This window comes from Silurus aristotelis (assembly GCF_946808225.1).
Source record: "Silurus aristotelis genome assembly, chromosome: 3".
Lineage (NCBI taxonomy): Eukaryota > Metazoa > Chordata > Actinopteri > Siluriformes > Siluridae > Silurus > Silurus aristotelis.
In genome coordinates, this window is record NC_139576.1 from 10,772,707 (window position 1) to 10,792,608 (window position 19,902).

The following is a 19,902-nucleotide window of genomic DNA, read 5'->3' on the forward strand; positions in this document are numbered from 1 at the left end:
TGGTTCTACACCTTCATTTGAGTCCAGCTGTGTTTGATTATACTGATTGGACTTGATTAGGAAAGCCACACACCTGTCTATATAAGACCTTACAGATCACAATGCATGTCAGAGCAAATGAGAATCATTTATGCCTCAAATGGAAGACTTTTGGGACAACCAGAACCCTTCCTAGCGAGCTGACCGTCCGGCTAAACTGAGCTATCGGGGGAGAAGAGCCTTGGTAGGGTTAGGGTTAACCCTGTCCAATACAGTCCCAACAGTGAATCATGGTGGTGGCAGCATCATGCTGTGGGGGTGTTTTTCAGCTGCAGGGACAGGACGACTGGTTGCAATCAAGGGAAAGATGAATGTGGCCAAGTACAGGAATATCCTGGACGAAAACCTTCTCCAGAGTGCTCAGGACCTCAGACTGGGCCAAAGGTTTACCTTCCAACAAGACAATGACCCCAAGCCCTGACTTAAACCCAATTGAGCATCTCAGGAGAGACCTAAAAATGGCTATCCACCAACGTTTACCATCCAACCTGCAGAACTGGAGAAGATCTGCAAGGAGGAATGGCAGAGGATCCCCGAATCCAGGTGTGAAAAACTTTTTGCATCTTCCCAAAAAGACTCATGGCTGTATTAGATCAAAAGGGTGCTTCTATTAAATACTGAGCAAAGGGTCTGAATACTTAGGACCATGTGATATTTCAGTTTTTCTTTGTTTATAAATCTGCAACAATGTCAACAATTCTTTGTTTTTCTTTCAATATGAGGTGCCATGTGTACATTAATGAGGAAGAAAAATTTACTTAAATGATTTTAGCAAATGGCTGCAATATAACAAAGAGTGAAGAATTTAAGGGGGTCTGAATACTTTCCGTACCCACTGTGTATATATATATATATATATATATATATATATATATATATATATATATATATATATATATATATATATATATATATATATATATATATATATATATATATAAACGGGGTATAACAGTAAACAAAATTCAAGGTTTGGTTAGTACCTCGGAAAGAAATGCAAAACATAAAAAATTTTATTTTTATTTTTATTTTTTTTATTAACATTTGTAAACATCAACCATTAACAATTTTAAATAAAATGCTTGCTTGGTTAAATAAAATAAAAAAATTATATTTAATGATATTTTATAAAAAATAAAATATACGAAACTATATTAGAATTAATGCAATACATGTTTTTATTATATTTATTAAATTGAGTAATCAATTAAATGAGCACAAATAAAATTCAAATGAAAGGTAACATTTATTTAAATATATTACTTTGCTAGACCCTATTTGGGTAAGGCAGATTTAATTTTCTAAAGATATGATCTATTTAATGATCTACTTAACTGACATTAACTCACGTTGTGCACACTCTAAATCACGTGTAAAATCTGGCCAATAGGCAGTCGATGTCAACGTCAAGCAAACCAGGAAGCTACAAAATGGGAGGGCGATAGGAGCGACATCAGCTTCTGAAAAAGGAGAAGGTAAGCGCTGCAGGGATGAAGGGAGTATGCCCCGTTGACACAGCTCTTGTTCCCTCAGGGAACTAGGGTTACATACGTAACCTAGTGGCGTTCCCTTTCAGAAACTTGAGCCGCGTCGAAAACGCTTTGGGAACAAGTGTCCAATCATGCCATACTGACCAGTCTCTGCCAAGTGTTTCTGAGCACAACCTGCATGCAGGACAGAGAAGCCAGGAGCATGGGCGTAAATTCTCTTTAATGTAGCTGATGCAGACTCATTCATAAATTAGTTGCGGCAAAAATGCTGATTACCGATGTAATTTTCCATGAATCTGCTTATATTAGCGATTAAAATATGACCTATCTAGCTAACATTAGCTTGTTTACAATAAATTGTAGCATAGTGAACTGCAACTAACACTGCAACTAATGTACTAGTGCACTGACACTAACACGCCAAAGCCGTTTCCCATGCAGTGTTTTATTTGGGACGACTTGGTATAATGTTAATTTAACATTTACGGCCACAATTAGCATATTGTTTATCTGTGCATTTACTAAATGAGCACTGTGCTACGTCCGGACTGACCCCACTGTATTTTTTTGTATAATCAATTTCTATTCTGTTCTTAAGTGTCTTAATTAATTTTAAATAAATTTTTTAACATTTTTTCGATTCCTTGTTTTTATTGTTGTGATTATTTTTTTAAGATAGTTTTACTTTCTCTATGTAAAGAACTTTGAATTACCATTGTGTATGAAATGTGCTACAGTATAAAAAAAACTTGCCTTGCATAGACTAGATAAAATGACAGAGAAAAGGAAAATGGACATAAGATAATTTTTTAGTGCACCTAAACCATATCTTTATAAGTACAATTTGACTGTATTATTTGTGTCCCCTTCAAAAATTGCTCATGAGAAATTTTTACATTTATTGTCCCCCCCTACTGTTAAATGAAATTTACGCCCATGGCCGGGAGTGGCTCTGATGTCAAGGTTGTAGAACCTGACAAAGATCAGTGGGGTGGACCAGTCCGCAGCCTTACAAATGTCCTGAAGTGACAGTCCAGCAGACCAGGCCGTAGATGCCGCCATACCCCGGGTGGAATGAGCCTTACATTTACATTACATTTCCATTTGCGGCATTTAGCAGACGCCCTTATCCAGAGCGACATACAAAAGTGCTTTGAGTCTCTAGTAATGAATAAATCTACACTGGTACACAAGATCACAAACTTAATATAAATATAACTCTTGAGTTCAACAAACTTGGAAAGCTTTACTCCGAAAGAAGTGGGAGGACCAGAAGACTCATAACACAGACAAATGGCATCCACAATCCATTTACTAAGCATCTGCTTATTAGCCAGGTAACTTTTCCTGTGAGGGCCATAGCAGACAAACAGCCGCTCTGACTTCCTCCACTGACTCGTCCTGTGGAGTTATGTGTCCAGTGTTCGCTTTTTTACATTTTAGGGGCTAGGAAAGGAACGGGGCTGAATGCCTGCAAAATGACAGGTCATGAGGGAGCTGCTGCACCTTAGGCACATACCACGGTTTGGGGTAAAGAATAGCACTGGCCATGCCAGGGGCAAACTCAAGAAGAGGCGGGGCCATGGACAAAGCCTGTAGGTCCCCGACCCTATTAAGGGAGGAGATTGCCAGGAGAAAAGAGTTCGTAACCGACAAAGTCCTAAGGGCCACCTCGGCCAAGGGCTCGAAGGGGGGCTCAGATAGAGCCACCAGCACAACAGCCAAGTCCCACACAAGCACTCTGGGCCCGGAATGTAAACTGCTCTTAATGAGAGGAGTTTTCCCTGGGACCATAGGAGGATCTGCCATGCCAACCTGTACAGTGGGCGAGACCGGAGATCGCCCTGGCGGTTGATGTATAAAACCACCGACATGTTGTACGTATGGACCAACACGTCATGACCTTTTTTGATCTCGGTGGATGTGTTCCAGTGCCAAAAACACAGCCATCAATTCCTTTGTGGCTTTAAGGGCTAGGTCGGCAGCGCGACGTACGACCTCCTTGTGGCGGAAGCCCTGGAATGGAGGATGGTCTCCACTACCTCAGTAGAGAGACCAGCTGCTAAAAACTGTGCCACATCCATAGCCTCCATAACTCTTGGCGGGGGTGAACCATGGTCCCCCCACCTGAGAGAGGTGATCCCTCCTGGGAGGAATTTCCCAAGGAGGGCCCTCAAGTAGGGACACCAGGTCTGCGAACCATGGTCTGCCCAGCCAACAAGGTGCTACCAGGAGTCTCCAGAACTCAGGAGAGCAGCGCAATCGGGGGAAAGGCGTACAGATGTAGCCTCGGCCACATCTGCACCATGGCGTCCAGCCACAATGGGGCTGGGTGAAATAGAGAGAACCAGAGGGGACAGTGCGAGGTCTCAAACAGATCGCAAACAGATCCACCTGGGCTCTGTAAAATCTCTGCCATATCTGCTCCACTACCTCGGGGTGGACCCTTCATTCCCCAGGCCTCGGCCTTTGCCTCAAAAGGGCAAGATTGGAGACCCCCCCTGGTGGTTGATATACGAGACCACCACTGTGTTGTCCATATGGACCAACACATGGTGGCCTCTCAGGTCTAGGAAGAAGTGTTTCAGACCCAGAAACACAGCCATCATCTCCAGGCAGTTTATGTGCCATGAGAGGTGCGGCTCACTCCACCGACCTTGGGCGAAGCGGCCACTCATGACCCCAGAAAGTATCTTAAGGCTCTTGAGGCTGGCCTCCTCCCAGAGCGGCTGGAGCATTGCTCTGCAGCTGTTGAAGCTTCCTGAGAGGCGGTGGGTAGGAAGCACCGGGGCCTTGAGAGACGATGCTATGCTAGGGGAGAGATAGCTGGCTAGTGTCTCTTCAACACACGGCATCACCCAGTAGCTGCAATCCTTAGCCCCAACTACATTTGCGTACAGCGAGGTTCGGGAGCGAAGCGCATAGCCATGCATCTACAGTGTAAACAACCGACTCCCTCAAGAGCTGATTAAGCATGCTCCACTCCCAAACAAACAACGCACCGATCATGCGTATCCTTGCTCGTAATGATAGACATACAACCGGTATTTTTGCTTCCTAGTCATGCTTGCACAGAATCTCACACACAAAGCGCTTACCTGAACAAGCAGAAGCTAATGTCGCCACCACCGCGCAGCTATTTTGTAGCTCCTAGTTTTCGTGATGTCGCCCGCCGATTGCATATTGGGCAGATTTCACACGTGGTTCATTATACACTTGGGTCATGTGGAGGCATTCCCAAAGTGTTGCTTGAGTTCCCGAATGTGGAACTATAATTCCTGCTTTTATGAACATTGTTTTCCTTGTTTAATATTTCTGAATTGTAACCGAAATATAATGAATCCGAGGCTCTGGTGAATTCTCAAATTATGCTTTGTAAAAGCCCAAAGGTATGTAAAATAAACAGTGAATGGTACCAAAATTTCAAAAATCAGTTGTAGTTGAATTCTCACCCGTAGTGAATATTCACTCTTGGGAACCAACAGCATCTTTTCTTCCCCGTAGCTCTCGCACACATCAGTAGTGATCTGGAAGTCATAGCGGTCCTTCATGAAGTCAAATTCTAACTTACCTGAAGATGTTCTGCAACAAATAGTTTTATTCAAATCATTAATCATACCTAGGATAAATAAACACCTTTATGCAATTTGTCTTTAAAAAACTTTGTTTATTTTTTTGTGAATTTTAGTTTTATTTTTGCAAAATGCATTAAAGACTATAATGAAATTGAGCACATCACATAAAGCACATGATGCTGTTGCCAAAGGAGAAATGCCAGTAATGTGGGAGGTTCTGAGTATGTTTTTGCAATAAAGTTATATTTGCATACACAAACACACACACATACCTGCGTAGGTTCCAAATGATGATACGCGTTCCACTTAAATTGTCACATGACAATTTAATGACATTGAACTCTGTCAGCAGTTCTTCTTTGGTGTTAAACAGAGAATATTTCAGAATGTCCTGAAGAGACTCTGCATGTTCGGGTGTAGCACTGAGTGATCAACAAGGTTAAAGACCAAATTGCACAGAGAAACCTTTAACACTCTGAGAAGGCTTTTATTTAACTTTCTGTCACTAACAGGCTTTAAAGTTTGAAAACATTGCTCTCTGTTTCTATGTAAAGGATATCAATATCTCCAGTTTTGGTGAACATAACAATAGGCACTTTGACATTCTGTGCTCTTGTTTCTTTGAGGTAAGTCTGTGACAGGAGACCCACACACATCTTGCTGGATTTGTTAGAGAACACAATGGCATCCTTCCCCAAACGCATAGAGCCGGACTTAAATCCATTACCATAAAGACCCACTGGAGCATGACCTCTTATTGTCTTCTTATTACTGAAGCCAAAACTGAGAGAGAGAGAGAGAGAGAGAGAGAGAGAGAGAGAGATAGAGGGAGAGAATTTGGATTATCTGATTCTCATATAAAACATATTGCAGACTTTATGAACACACTCCTACCTGAGCATTTGGTGCATCGTGTCATAGTCCATGCCTTTTCCATTATCCATGAAGATCAGGCAGTCCTGGTCTTTGATCAATGTTTTATCAATCCAAAATTTTTTTGCTTTGACATCTGGGTCATAAGCATTGTCTGAAATAGGAAAATAATCTTGTACTATCAAAAATCCAATGTTACTACATGACAAATCGCATGCTTCTCTTTCACACTGAGAAGCATTTTCATTCTTAGACATATTTAACGCAAGTAAACCTTGACATTCATTAATTTATTGTCAGTACTGCTTTCTTTTCTTCAGAGCAAAACAAGTCAAGGCACCATTTTTTTGCCAGAATGTTTAAACAATTGAAAGCATAAACTTTATTCTTTTAATATGATGAGGTGGATTACAATGGTGGACTAAGAGGATCTATTTTCATCATTTTTTTATTTTGTACAATAGACACATACATCTCAGGTGAAGAAAGCTAGACAAAGAGTGTATTATTTTCATCAGCTAAAGGAAATTCAGGATTTCACCAGTAAGCCCGAAAACCTTCTATACTGAGGCTATAGAAAGCATTCTGACTCAGTTTGGTACAGCAATTGCTCCAACCCTTTAGAGAGTAGTGTGCATAGCAAAGAGAATATCAGGGTCTGCTCTTCCTTCTCTGTAGGATATATAAAGCAGTCAATGCAGAAAAACGGCTGTTATGATCATCAAGGACCTAATCATCCCAGTAACTACCGTATTTTCCGGACTATAAGCCACTATATTTTTCCCACGCTTTAAACAACGCGGCTTAAACAATGAAGCGGCCAATTTATGGATTATTTACGGAGTTTTTCCCGGTTTAACAAGCTTCAAGCCAAAAAACTGAGCCCCATAACATTAGACCAATGGAAGTGCCGAACGGGTTAAGGTGAACCAATGAAACTATTTATATTAAATCATTATATTATATTATTACATTAAATCGGACCACACCACATCATAAATATGGATGAGATTCCTCTGACGTTTGACCTGCCGCTCACTCAGACTGTCAACAGGAAATGCGAATCATTCGTCATGCTGAAAACAACCGGGAATGAAAAAACGCACTTCACACAACTGAAATGAAGCAAGATGGTTCCTTTACTGTATAAATTATAAAAAAAAATTATCAGGATGAATGAATGTACAACAGTCAATTCATTCTGACTAAAACATTTCCAGTGTTAATCCTTTACATTGACTGTATGCTTTAATTCCTTTTGTGTTGATTGTTATGCTGTTTTACTGTTTGAGTTCCTTGATAGTCTTCTTCTTCTTTTTTCGGCTGCTCACATTAGGGGCTGCCACAGAGCATCATCCATCTACATACTACTCTGTCCTCTACAGCTGCCTCTATTTTCAACCTGTCCATTACCACTGCAAACAGCAAACGTCTTAGAGCCGATCCGTGATGTAATCCAACCTCCACCTTAAACAAGTCTGTCGTTCATACTGCACACTTCACTGCTGTCACACTGTCCTCATACATGTCCTGCACCACCCTCACATACTTCTCTGACACACCTGACTTCCTCATAAAGGTCCACAACTCCTCTCTCGGCACCCTACCATACGCAAAATCCACAAACACACGATGCAACTCCTTCTGACTTTCTCTATACTTCTCTATTTAATTCAATTTAATTCAATTCAATTTTATTTGTATAGCACTTTTAAGAATGAACATTGTCTCCATCTCTCCTAAACATCTCCATACTTCTGCTGGCATGTCATTTGGTCCAACCAACTTTCCACTCTTCATCCTCTTAATCGCTGCTCTCACTTCCTCCTTACTAATCCTATCCACTTCCTGCTTCACCATCTCTACATCATCCATCCTTCTCTCTCTAATTTTCCTCATTCATTATCTGCTCAAAATTCTCCCTCCATCTTCTCAACACACTCTCCTCACTAGACAACACATTTCCATCTCCATCCTTTATTGCTTTAACTTGCAGCACATCCTTCTCAGCTCAGTCCCTCTGCCTGGCCAATGAGTATAAATCCTTTTCTCCTTTCTTAGTGTCATATGCCTTTTATGCTTTCGCCACATCTCTCTTCACCTGCTGCCACATCAACATATACTCCTGCCTACTTTTCTCAACTCTCTGCCGATCCCAATTCTATTTTGCCAACATGTTTCTAATTATGATTTCCTGCATTTCCTCATCCTCATTCCGTCTCTTTGTCTTCCTTTCTATTTCCAGATGGACCAGATCACACCAAGTATCTTTCTAGCTGTCTTCCTTATCACGTCTGCATTAGTTGCCCAATCTACCCGCACTTCTTCACCACCACCGAGCCCCTGTCTGACCTCTTCCCTGAATCTCACACTACAGTCCTCCTTCAGTTTCCACCATCTAATTCTTCTTTCAGTCCTCACTCTCCTCCTCTTCTTTACCTCCAAAGCCATTCTACAGACCACCATCAGATGCTGTTTAGCTACACTGCCAACAGTCTCCAATCTCCTTTAGGTTGCATCTCCTACATAGAACATAGTCCACCTGTGTGCACCTTCCTCCACTCTTATACGTCACCCTATAATCCTCCTTCTTCTTAAAATAAGTGTTCACCACTGCCATTTCCATCCTTTTAGCAAAATCTACCACAATACCTACCCATCACCTCCTCATCATCTCTGTTCCCTTCACCTACATTGCCATTGAAATCTGCCCCAATTACCAATCTTTCATTCCTAGCTACACCTTTTACCACTTCATCTAACTTACTCCAGAAGTCCCTTGATAGTGAAGCTTGGTAATCTTTTGCTATGTCATGGCTATGTCATGTCTTTTCATGGGTTTTCCCAAAGCAAAAAACACTACATAAATAATATGGCTGAGTGATAATTTCTCTGTCACCAAAAAGGAGGTAACATGTATTGTTCTTTAATGTATTGGTTCCAGCTTTCAGGATTTTAAAACCTGGCTGGAATAAACTCTGTGTGAATAGACACCTGGAAGTGAGGGAAGACATTTAACAATTTTATTTTTAAAACTATACAAATATAAACACACCTGCACATATCATCATTTTATGTTGTTCTATCTATGTGATTATTCAATTCGTCTACCAAAATATAGTGTCTCATTATACATTTTTATATATAAATAAACTGTGGTCACGATACATTTTAAGAGACACAAACAATAAATAGACATGGATTGTACAAGATGCAACAGGAGAAAGAGAATCAAAACCAAATTTCAAAATTATGAATTACAAAAGCTTGGTAATGACCCACCAAACAGTTCACTGAGGCAAAATTAAACATGCGAATTGTGGCACAGGAAACCTTAGGAGCGTTTTTGTTTAATTTGTGATCATTTTCAAAACAATCATTTGTTAGTAAAACCAATTAGATCTCAATATTTTTCCATTTTGATTTAATTTACAAAAATGTTTAAATGAAAAAACGAAATAAATAAACAGCTTCTGCTCACCAATCAGCTGTGCTACAGCACTGAAAGGCCCAGGATGGCTAGTGGAGATTGTGTGCAGGTACTGTGGACTGATCTTTGAGAGGAAAACATAAAATAATAATGTGACTTAACACATAAGGTAATTAAAACAAACAAACAAACAACAAAAAACCCTGCATTCTTCTTCTGGTTTTTTTTTTTCCCTCATGTTCCCTGTCTTTCTTTGTCTGATATAGATTTCAACTGCTTATAATAATTAGTCACTTTGACCATTTGACATCTCAATTTCTAAAGGCTCATTCATATAAAAACACAAATCACACATGTTCATTGACAGGCTGCACAGTTTACCAGAAAGATTTTTGAAGAAGTTATTGCTAATGTGGGACTAAAAAATATGCCCCAAGCATAAACAATAAACAGTAACACCTGAAATTACTTAGTATGACATTTTAAAAAAATGATATATTTTTGCTTATACATTGAACCTCTATATATGTAAAACATGTAAAGATTATTAAGCGTAATTTATTATATATTGCACATTCATATATGTAAAACTTGTAAAGCTTAATAAGCGTAATTTATAATATATTAAACATTCATAGATGTAAAACATGTAAAGCTTAGTAAGTATAATTTGGTTTGAGTCATTTCACTTTTTAATGACACTCCCACTTCATGGAGATTTCTCCTGAAATGAAACTGAAATCTATCACTCCAGTAGTCAGTCCACTTCCTGAGACATTAAACCACGTCCACATGAAATGATTTAGTTGTTGTGTTCAGTTGCGTAACTCAGTGTTACTTCATATATATTTTTTATTGATTCATATAGTTCTTACCTCTCAAATATAATCATGTGAATTGGGAGCAGAGTAAGCTTATTAATGGTATAGCAGAAGGGTTCAAATCCTTGTGACACGTTAATCACAAAATGTATGCAAGCGCTAGTAGAGGTTATACATAATTTACTTTCATCATTTTTTGTTAAAGTAGACTTAAAGATATATTATAATGGTTTCATGTAGTTACATTGTCTAAAAGTACTTACCGAGCTTAAAGGTATTCCTTTAATTGTTAATGAAGCCATTTCTTTTATTAAAACCTGCTGTCTTTACATCCAAATGTTGGTTTGTATGTTTTCTTTATTTTTGTACATTTACTGCAAGAACTTGGGGGAGGGAACTACTTTTATACTGATTTCAAAAGCACCTCCCTCTGTGGCTTACAACTGAATACTAATAACACATTCAGGGTTTGGTTACTTTTCACATTATCAGTGTGGTTTTCCGCACACTAGATAGCAGCCTTGGCAATCAGATCTCTGCATTTCTGCACCACACTTCTTCAATATGTTCAGCAATATGTTCATTTTAATAAGAAAAAAAGGTTATATTCTTGCAAATGTATACACCAACTGTCACTTGATTTATTTACATATTTAGAATTGTTACACTCAGTTTGTTTTCCTGAAAGTGTCAAACTAAAATGAATGATTGAAAGTAAGTTGGAAATGCTTTGACCTTTGCATGGCACTTCTGTAAGAAGAAAAAAAAAATGTGTAAGTTAACATTAAAATGTATGCAAGAGTGACAATCATCCGGATCATCCAAGATGTGGACACGAATTTCCATTTTTTTTTCGTGTCATTCAGCACGACTTTCCATCTAATGTATTTGAATGTGATGCACCACAGATGCTGTATTGTTTTTTTTCCCTTATTTGTTATTCATATTTTAAATATTCTTCAAGCACTATTACTCAACATTTAATTAGGGCATTTTATTCTTGTTCTAATGTGTTTTATTCTGTAAGCTATTCGGAATTCTAAAGCATCATCAGCGGTTGCTTCGAGTCAAAATATAGCAAATATATTCTCCCTGTTAATTAATGTAAAACTTTTTGGGTGTAATTGGGCTACTGTTGGCCGTAGGAGGAGAAGGAGAGGGGGAAGACGTCTACAGAGACGCCAGGGAAAGGAGCAGTGCAGGAGAGTGGAGGTTCGGGTTGGTACTTTAAATGTTGGTACTATGACGGGTAAAGGGAGAGAGATGGAGAGCTGATATGATGGAGAGGAGAAAGGTAGATATGCTGTGTGTTCAGGAGACCAAGTGGAAAGGGAGTAAGGCCAGGAGCATTGGAGGTGGGTTTAAACTGTTTTATCATGGTGTGGATGGGAAGAGAAATGGTGTAAGGGTGATTCTGAAGGAAGAGTACAGTAAGAGTGTAGTGGAGGTGAAGAGAGTTTCTGATAGGGTGATGATCGTGAAGGTGGAAGTTGAAGAGATGATGATAAATGTCATCAGTGCCTATGCTCCACAAGTTGGCTGTGAGATGGAGGAGAAGGAAAGATTCTGGAGTAAATTAGATGAAGTGGTAGATGGTGTACCTAGGAAAGAACGATTGGTGATTAGGGCAGACTTTAATGGACAATCAGGTGAAGGGAACAGAGGTGATGAGGAGGTGATGGGTAGGTATGGTTTTGAGGAGAGGAATGTGGAAGGGCAGATGGTGGTAGATTTTGCTAAAAGGATGGAAATGGCAGTGGTGAACACGTATTTTAAGAAGAATGAGGATCATAGGGTGATGTATAAGAGTGGAGGAAGGTGCACACAGGTGGACTATGTGCTATGCAGGAGATGCAACCTGAAGGAGATTGGAGACTGTAAGGTGTTGGCAGGGGACAGTGTAGCTAGACAGCATCGGATGGTGGTCTGTAGGATGGTTTTGAAGGTAAAGAAGAAGAGGATGAGAGTGAGGACTGAAAGAAGAAAAGGTTGGTGGAAACTGAAGAAGGAAGAGTGTAGTGTGAGGTTTAGGGAAGAGGTCAGACATGGAAAGGATGTGCTGCAAGTTAGAGCAATAAAGGATGGAGAGGGAAATGTGTTGAATAGTGAGGAGAGTGTTTCGAGAAGGTGGAGGGAGTATTTTGAGCAGCTGATGAATGAGGAAAATCAGAGAGAAAGAAGGTTGGATGATGTGGAGTTGGTGAAGCAGGATGTAGATAGGATTAGTAAGGAGGAAGTGAGAGCAACGATTAAGAGGATGAAGAATGGAAAGTCAGTTGGACCAGATGACATACCGGTAGAAGCGTGGAGATGTTTAGGAGAGATGGCAGTGGAGTCTTTAACCAGATTGTTTAACAGGATTTTGGAAGGTGAGAAGATGCCTGAGGAATGGAGAAGGAGTTTGCTGGTACCGATCTTTAAGCATAATGAAGATGTGCAGTCTTGCAGTAACTACAGGGGAATTAAGTTGATCAGTCACACCATGAAGTTATGGGAAAGAGTAGTGGAAGCCAGGCTGAGAAAAGAGGTGACCATCTGTGAGCAACAGTATGGTTTCATGCCGAGGAAGAGCACCACAGACGCATTATTTGCTTTGAGGATGTTGATGGAGAAGTATAGAGAAGGACAGAAGGAATTGCATTGTGTATTTGTGGATTTAGAGAAAGCATACGACAGAGTGCCAAGAGAGGAGTTGTGGTATTGTATGAGGAAGTCAGGTGTGTCAGAGAAGTATTTGAGGGTGGTGCATGACATGTATGAGGACAGTGTGACAGCAGTGAAGTGTGCAGTAGGAAAGACAGACTGGTTCAGGGTGAAGTTTGGACTGCATCAAGGATCGGCCCTGAGCCCTTTCCTGTTTGCAGTGGTGATGGACAGGTTGACGGACGAGGTCAGACAGGAGTCTCCCTGGACTATGATGTTTGCAGATGATATTGTTATTTGTGGTGAGAGTAGGGAGCAGGTTGAGAAGAGCCTGGAGAGGTGGAGATATGCGCTGGAGAGAAGGGGAATGAAAGTCAGTAGGAGTAAGACAGAGTACATGTGTGTGAATGAGAGGGAGGGCAGTGAAGTGATGCGGTTGCAGGGAGAAGAGCTGGAGAAGGTGGAGGAATTCAGGTACCTAGGGTCAACAGTGCAAAGTAATGGAGAGTGTGTTAGAGAAGTGAAGAAAAGAGTGCAGGCAGGGTGGAGTGGGTGGAGAAGAGTGACAGGAGTGATTTGTGATAGTAGGGTATCTGCAAAAATGAAAGGGAAAGTTTATAGGACTGTGGTGAGACCTGCGATGTTGTATGGATTAGAGACAGTGGCATTGAGTAAAAGACAGGAGGTGGAGCTGGAGGTAGCAGAGCTGAAGATGTTGAGGTTTTCGTTGGGAGTGACGAGGATGGATAAGATTAGAAATGAGTTTATTAGAGGGACAGCGCATGTAGGATGTTTTGGTGACAAGGTGAGGGAGGCGAGATTAAGATGGTTTGGACATGTGCAGAGGAGGGACATGAATTATATTGGTAGGAGAATGCTGAGGATGGAGCCACCAGGTAGGAGGAAAATAGGAAGGCCAAGGAGGAGGTTCATGGATGTGGTGAGGGAAGACATGCAGGTAGTTGGTGTAAAAGAGGCAGATGTAGAGGACAGGGCGGTATGGAGACGGATGATCCGCTGTGGCGACCCCTAATGGGAGCAGCCGAAAGAAGAAGAAGATTATTAATAATTAATAATATGCATCTATGTAAAGACACTGATCATGTTAATGCTTTCTCATAATAATTATCAACAATGATTTATCAAAGTAGGAAACAGCTATTTTTAGAAAAGGCCTGTGGGCTACTCGTGTGGTCCTTGGGGGCTACCTGCTGCCCGTGGGAACCATGTTGGTGACCCCTGCTTAACATCCTGACCAAGGCCGTCAGTTTGAGGCGGATATTGTTCATAGACTTTGTCAAATGCTTAGGATTCGAAAGACACCGACTACTCCCTATCATCCGGAGTCAGATGGGATGGTTGAACGTTTTAACAGGACTTTGACCCATCAATTAGCAAAAACACTGTTGACGTATGGTGTAGAATGGGACAGCTTTGTGAAACATGTAACGTTTGCCTACAACACCTCGCCCCACTCAAGCACTAAATTCTCACCATATTTCTTTACTCATGGACGGGAAGCAAGGGTCCCTGTCGACGTTTTTGGTATCTGTCTGTGCATTTGATTCACAATCATCTTCGTCACATGCTGATTTTGTGTCTCATTGTTGTCTAGACCAGTGGTCCCCATCCTTTTTTGAGCCAGGGACCGGATTAATGCCTCACAATATTTTCACCTACCGGTTTAATGTCAGACAATATTTTCATGGACCGGCTTTTAGAGTGTGGCAGATAAATACAACAAAATAAAATGATATGATCGGCATAAAAACTGGTATTTTCTAAATATAATAATAAACGTGAATCCACTGTGTTGTTTTTTGTTCATTTTGCTAGCTTGGGTGGTTTGAATTTAGCGGTAATGTATTATGTGTTAGTGGCTGGAGCAGCACCTTTAAGAAGGTAGCGGATGGAGGTAAGACATGTGACCGAGGCATCTTTACATGCATCAAGAGTGAGTCATAGACAGATGTGGAGGAGAGAATCCGGTAATTTCATTCAGAATCAGATAAATAAAATGGAAATAATTTAAGTTATGTATTCTTTCTGTGCAGTCCTGTACCAATTGACTCATGGACCGGTGCCGGTATGCGGCCCGGAGGTTGGGGACCACTGCACTAGACTGTGCTCTGCCTTTAATAGAGCACACATGCACAGTGAGGAAGCACATGTACGGCAAAAACTCTACCATGATGAAAGTGTTCGTCATCAGCCCTATAGTGGGTGCTATGGTGTGGCTCGATAATCCTGTTAAGAGTCATATGAAGCTGGCGCCGCATTGGAAGGGACCTTTCAAAGTTGTGGAGGTAATGGACTCTTGCGGCGAACAAGGACTGATATATCAGATTATTAAATTCATGGACAGTGATGACAGAGGGAAGGTGGTCCTACAGTACCTACCATTAACCTTATCGACCGTTGGTGAAGACACCAGCTGAAACTCCTTGCGGACACGCCGCCGAGTCTCTTTTAATGATATCGTCATCTCTTCTCAACACAAACACGAAATTGTTCTTTGTATTTCAACAATACAAAGTTATGATGGTCATAACTTCGTATTTCAGTTTTAATTGTTTCTGTTTTAAGTGTGAGGAAATTTGTATTTTTTTTGTGGGATCAGTTGTGGATTAATAATTGCAAAGATATCAAGATGAAAGAATTTTTAACTATAAAATTAAATTCTTTACTTTTTTTGTAATTATAATAAACAATATCACACAGAGAAAATTATGCGGAGGATAATTTACAGGATTTAACAGGATCTGCAGGTATTGTTAGCCAACAGGGAAGTGTGATAATGAGAAAGATAATGTTGCATTAATAATCGACCTCTTTAGTGAAGTCTCTCCAGATATCGCAGCCCAGCTTCCCTTATCGGTGGATATCGCTCACAGACCTGGTCTGCGGTTGGATAAGGAAAAATGATCATGCCGCATTATCATGCAGTTTATCTCTCAGTCACACTTGGATAAAGTCTCGAGGGATGCCAGAGCATCAGCTGCACTCAAGCAGAGGAAGGTACAGATCTTGGAGGATCTGACTCTTAGCGCTAAAGGATGTGAGAAACAAGCTATGGCCACTGGTTGAGCAAGCAAGAAAAGAAGGAAAGAAAGCTGGCTTTTGAGGAGCATTATTAATAGCAAACAGACATCAGACAGGGATGCCCAATATCTTCCTATTTATTTTTTATTGCAGTCCAGTCTCTTGCCACTTATATCACACAGAGTTTTTTTAATGGTATTGGAATTGCAGGAAAACATATTATTATCAGTCAGCTGGCCGATGACACAACTTTTTTCCTGCGAAATGCCTCTCAGATCTCTGTTGCCATAAAATGAATAAATTCTTTTTCTAAAGCTTCTGGCCTCCATCTTAATTTAAAAAATGTGAACTCATGTTCGTTAAAGAATTTGCCGCTACTGTCATTTGTGGTATCCCAGTTAAAAGTCGAATTCCTTATCTAGGAATGATTATAACTAAATATCCCAAAACTACTGTAAGAGATCCAACAAATTTTTCTACTGTTGCAGATAAAACTTAAATAAAATAAAACTCATGGCTTCAAAGAGATTTATCTTTAAAAGGTAGAATCCTTCTTGCACAGACTGAAGGTATGTCCAGGATAATTGTACCCTAAAGAGTTGATAAAATGCTTTCAGACTTTAAATGGAAAAGAAAGGTTTACAATATTAAAAAAAAAAACATTTGTATTAATTAATTTCGATAAAAGATATTTTAGTTCTTCTACAAAATAGTATTTTCCCAAACATAGTATTTTCTTTTAAGCATGTTGTTTTTGGTTTTTATAAAGAAAATAATAGATATTATGTCATGAATCTGATTTTTATTTTAGCAAAATTTTATATTCATAAATGTCAATATGCTAATAATATACTATTTTTTACCTTTTTCATTAGTGAAATATATATATATAAAAAAAAAAAACTCTGTCTATAAGACATTTAACCTGTTCAAAAATATATATGATTATATTAATGATTGGTGATTTTGTTTATTTATTTATTTATTTATTTGTAATTTTTTTAAGCCCCTATGTTCAGTTCTGTTCTGTATAAAAAGTGGTTCAAGAGTTTCCAGTAAAGCAGGTAAACACAATTCAAATCCAGAGACTTTATTTACAAGAGATGACATCCTCAGCTGCAGGCGTTTCTTACCACACGTTCTGTCCGGCTCCGCCCTCCACTCGCTCACCGCTGGCACATATCCCCAACGCCCAACTCAGGCCAGGGCACCATCCAGCATGTATTGCACACACACGTTTCTTTGTAGTAATTTATGAGTTTAACACACACACACACACACACACACACACACACACACACACCTCAGTGTGGGGAATATGCTCCATGCATTGGTGTAGTACAAATCGAAAGATTGTGACATTGTATGTACTGATTTATGATTCTGGCCTGTGCTGATTACTTCAGAATGTTATCACCCTGGGGGAGGAGGCTGATCCAGACATAAGGATTATAAGGATTTATAAGTCAGTAAGCAATTATAATGATATGGTGAAAATCTTGGGATGGAGCTCTAATGTTCATTTGTTCTACATTAAAAATAGATACACATAACAATAAGTTTAAACCCACCACCAGGTGAAGAGAATAACAGTGATTATATTTTTAAAGTGGCACCTTGAACAGAGGTGGATATATTAAGCAGCATGTGAACAATTAGATCTAAAAGTTGATGGAAAATGGGTGAGCAGAAAAATCTGAGTGACTTTGACATGGAAACGAACTGTGATGTCTAGATGACTGGGTCAGAGCATCTATAAAACAGAATGTCTTGTGTGGTGTTCCTGGTTTGCAGTGGATAGTACCTATCAAAAGTGCTCCAAGGAAGAACAACAATCCTCTGAACTAGTGACAGTGTTCGCTTTCCCATCAATACCACCACTCCCACCCAAAAAAAAGAGCGACAGAGACACACAGAGAGAAAGAGAGGGAGAGAGCTCTTCTACCTGTCTCAATTATTCTCTCTATTTGCAGAGCGCACAGACAGAGAAAGAGGAGAAGCGACCATGGACTGCTATCTACTCTTTCTTACTCTTCCTTCCTTCCTACTCTTCTTCTCCTCCTGAGAAATTTTCACTTTGATGAATTCGGTTTGTTTTGGATTTAAAAATGCGAGATTAGAGATTAGCAGACATACTGTGTATATACTTTTCTTTTCAGAACCTTCTGACAAGTTCCTGAAATCAGAGAACATTTTAAACTGACAGATTTGAGCTATTTCAAAGAGTTCAGTAGGTGCATCTCTTTCTCTCTCTCTCTCTCTCTCTCTCTCTCTCTCTCTCTCTCTCTCTCTCTCTCTCTCTCTCAGGGTTTTTCTGACAAACGCATATGTTGTAGCTCAGTGGTTGAGGCACTGGAGGCATTGACGGCACCTAAGTAAAAGGCTGTAAGGCGAAGGTGGGACTCTGGATGGGAAGGTCATAGATTCAAATCCCAGCACCATCAAGCTGCTACTGCTGGGCCTTTGAGCAAGGCCCTTAATCCTCAACTGCTCAGTTGTAAGTCACTCTGTTTAAGGGCGTCTGCTGAATGCCATAAATGTAAATGTAAATGCAGCTGAATGGGGTAGTTTTTAATTACTTTTCACATCTTTGGGGTGTGTTATAATACGAAATATGAAATATAAAATAAAAAATAAAAAAATTCATAACACATTGATTAGGTAAAAAATTCATTGATAAACACTTAAGTAAGTCAGTCAGTATATTTAATCATTTTTTATCAGTCGTCAAGTAGGTTTTATTGTCATTTCAGATACACAGTGATATGAGACAATGTTCCTCCAGAACCCTAAAGCTAAATTAAAAACATAGAGTGACATCACACAACATAGAGCTTAATACAAAATACAGAGTTAAATTCTAAAGTAAGTTATCCTAGCCACATAAAGGGCATAGTGTGCAACCTGGTGCAAACAGTTCAAACACTGTGCTGTGTTTCCTATCACAGCACAGTGGGCTCCATGCATTGTGATCTTCAGGTGCTGAAAATACCCACAGAGCTGAAGTCCAAAGTCAAAACTCGACATAATTTGGGATTCAAATGGCGTTGGTATGTCTCTAGATGGTTCGGGATGTTAATAACTTTCATGAGGTGAGACACAATGGGGGCTCAACTGGATGCCTCGTGATGGGTAGAGAAAGAGAAGCAGTGAAGAGGAACTAGCATAGCTGCAGATCATTATATTAACAAGCACAAAGTTATGATTTATGATATGTGAAATGTGCTATGTGTAGGCTTATCTAAAAAGATACGACTTTAATCTGCACTTGAACTAGGAGAGTGTGTCTCAACCCCGAACACTGTCAGAAAGGCTATTCTAAGGTTTAGGAGCTAAATGTGAGAATGTTCTATCACCTTTAGTGGAATTTTCAGTTCTAGGAACTACTAGAAGTCCAGGGTTTTCATAAAATTAAATGACTTTAAAATTAAAAGTCTGTAAAAAGGACATTACTCCGAATCGTACCCTCCAGTGCTCATGTTACTTCTCAATCCCCAGTATTCTGTATTGTTTTAAATACTTATAATCACACTCTTGATATCACCCAAATAAGGATGGGTTCCCCTTTTGAGTCTGGTTCCTCTCAAGGTTTCTTCCTCATAACATATAAGGGAGTTTTTCTTTGCCACAGTCGCCATGGCTGCTCATTAGGGATAAATGCACACCATTCACCTTGACTGTTGATTTCTGTAAAGCTGCTTTTAAAAAATGTCTGTTGTTAAAAGCGCTATAGAAATAAATTTGACTTGACTTGACTTAAACTACATAGCCAGTGTAGGGATGATAATATTGGAGTTATATGGTCATATTTTCTTGACCTTGTAAGAACTCTGGCTGCTGCATTCTGGACTAACTGTAGCTTGTTTATTAATAAAGCAGGACAACCAGCAAATAATGCTGAAGGGGGGTTTCCCCTACTTCACCCTATTTATCTATGGAGTTGTGTTCTAACATACAGTTTATTTAGAGGCCACACTGAAAGTCACTTA

General features: G+C 39.8%; 1 protein-coding gene and 1 long non-coding RNA gene across 2 annotated transcripts; both read right to left on the minus strand.

Moving 5' to 3' along the window:
- Positions 1-2,176: 2,176 nt before the first annotated feature.
- LOC310723780 lies at positions 2,177-5,530 on the minus strand. The gene is made up of 2 exons (XR_014532761.1): positions 5,377-5,530; positions 2,177-5,111 (listed from the first exon to the last, which is right to left on the minus strand). It is a non-coding gene; the product is annotated as an uncharacterized lncRNA (long non-coding RNA).
- An 89-nt stretch (positions 5,531-5,619) lies between these two features.
- Positions 5,620-10,690, minus strand: LOC310723582 (MORC family CW-type zinc finger protein 3-like; the record flags this gene model as incomplete). Its single annotated transcript, XM_083536845.1, has 4 exons — positions 10,492-10,690; positions 9,459-9,531; positions 5,999-6,131; positions 5,620-5,887 (listed from the first exon to the last, which is right to left on the minus strand). The coding sequence occupies exons 1-4, from the start codon at positions 10,528-10,530 to the stop codon at positions 5,620-5,622; spliced, it is 513 nt and encodes a 170-aa protein (XP_083392971.1). The 5' UTR covers positions 10,531-10,690.
- Between the last annotated feature and the right edge of the window lie 9,212 nt (positions 10,691-19,902).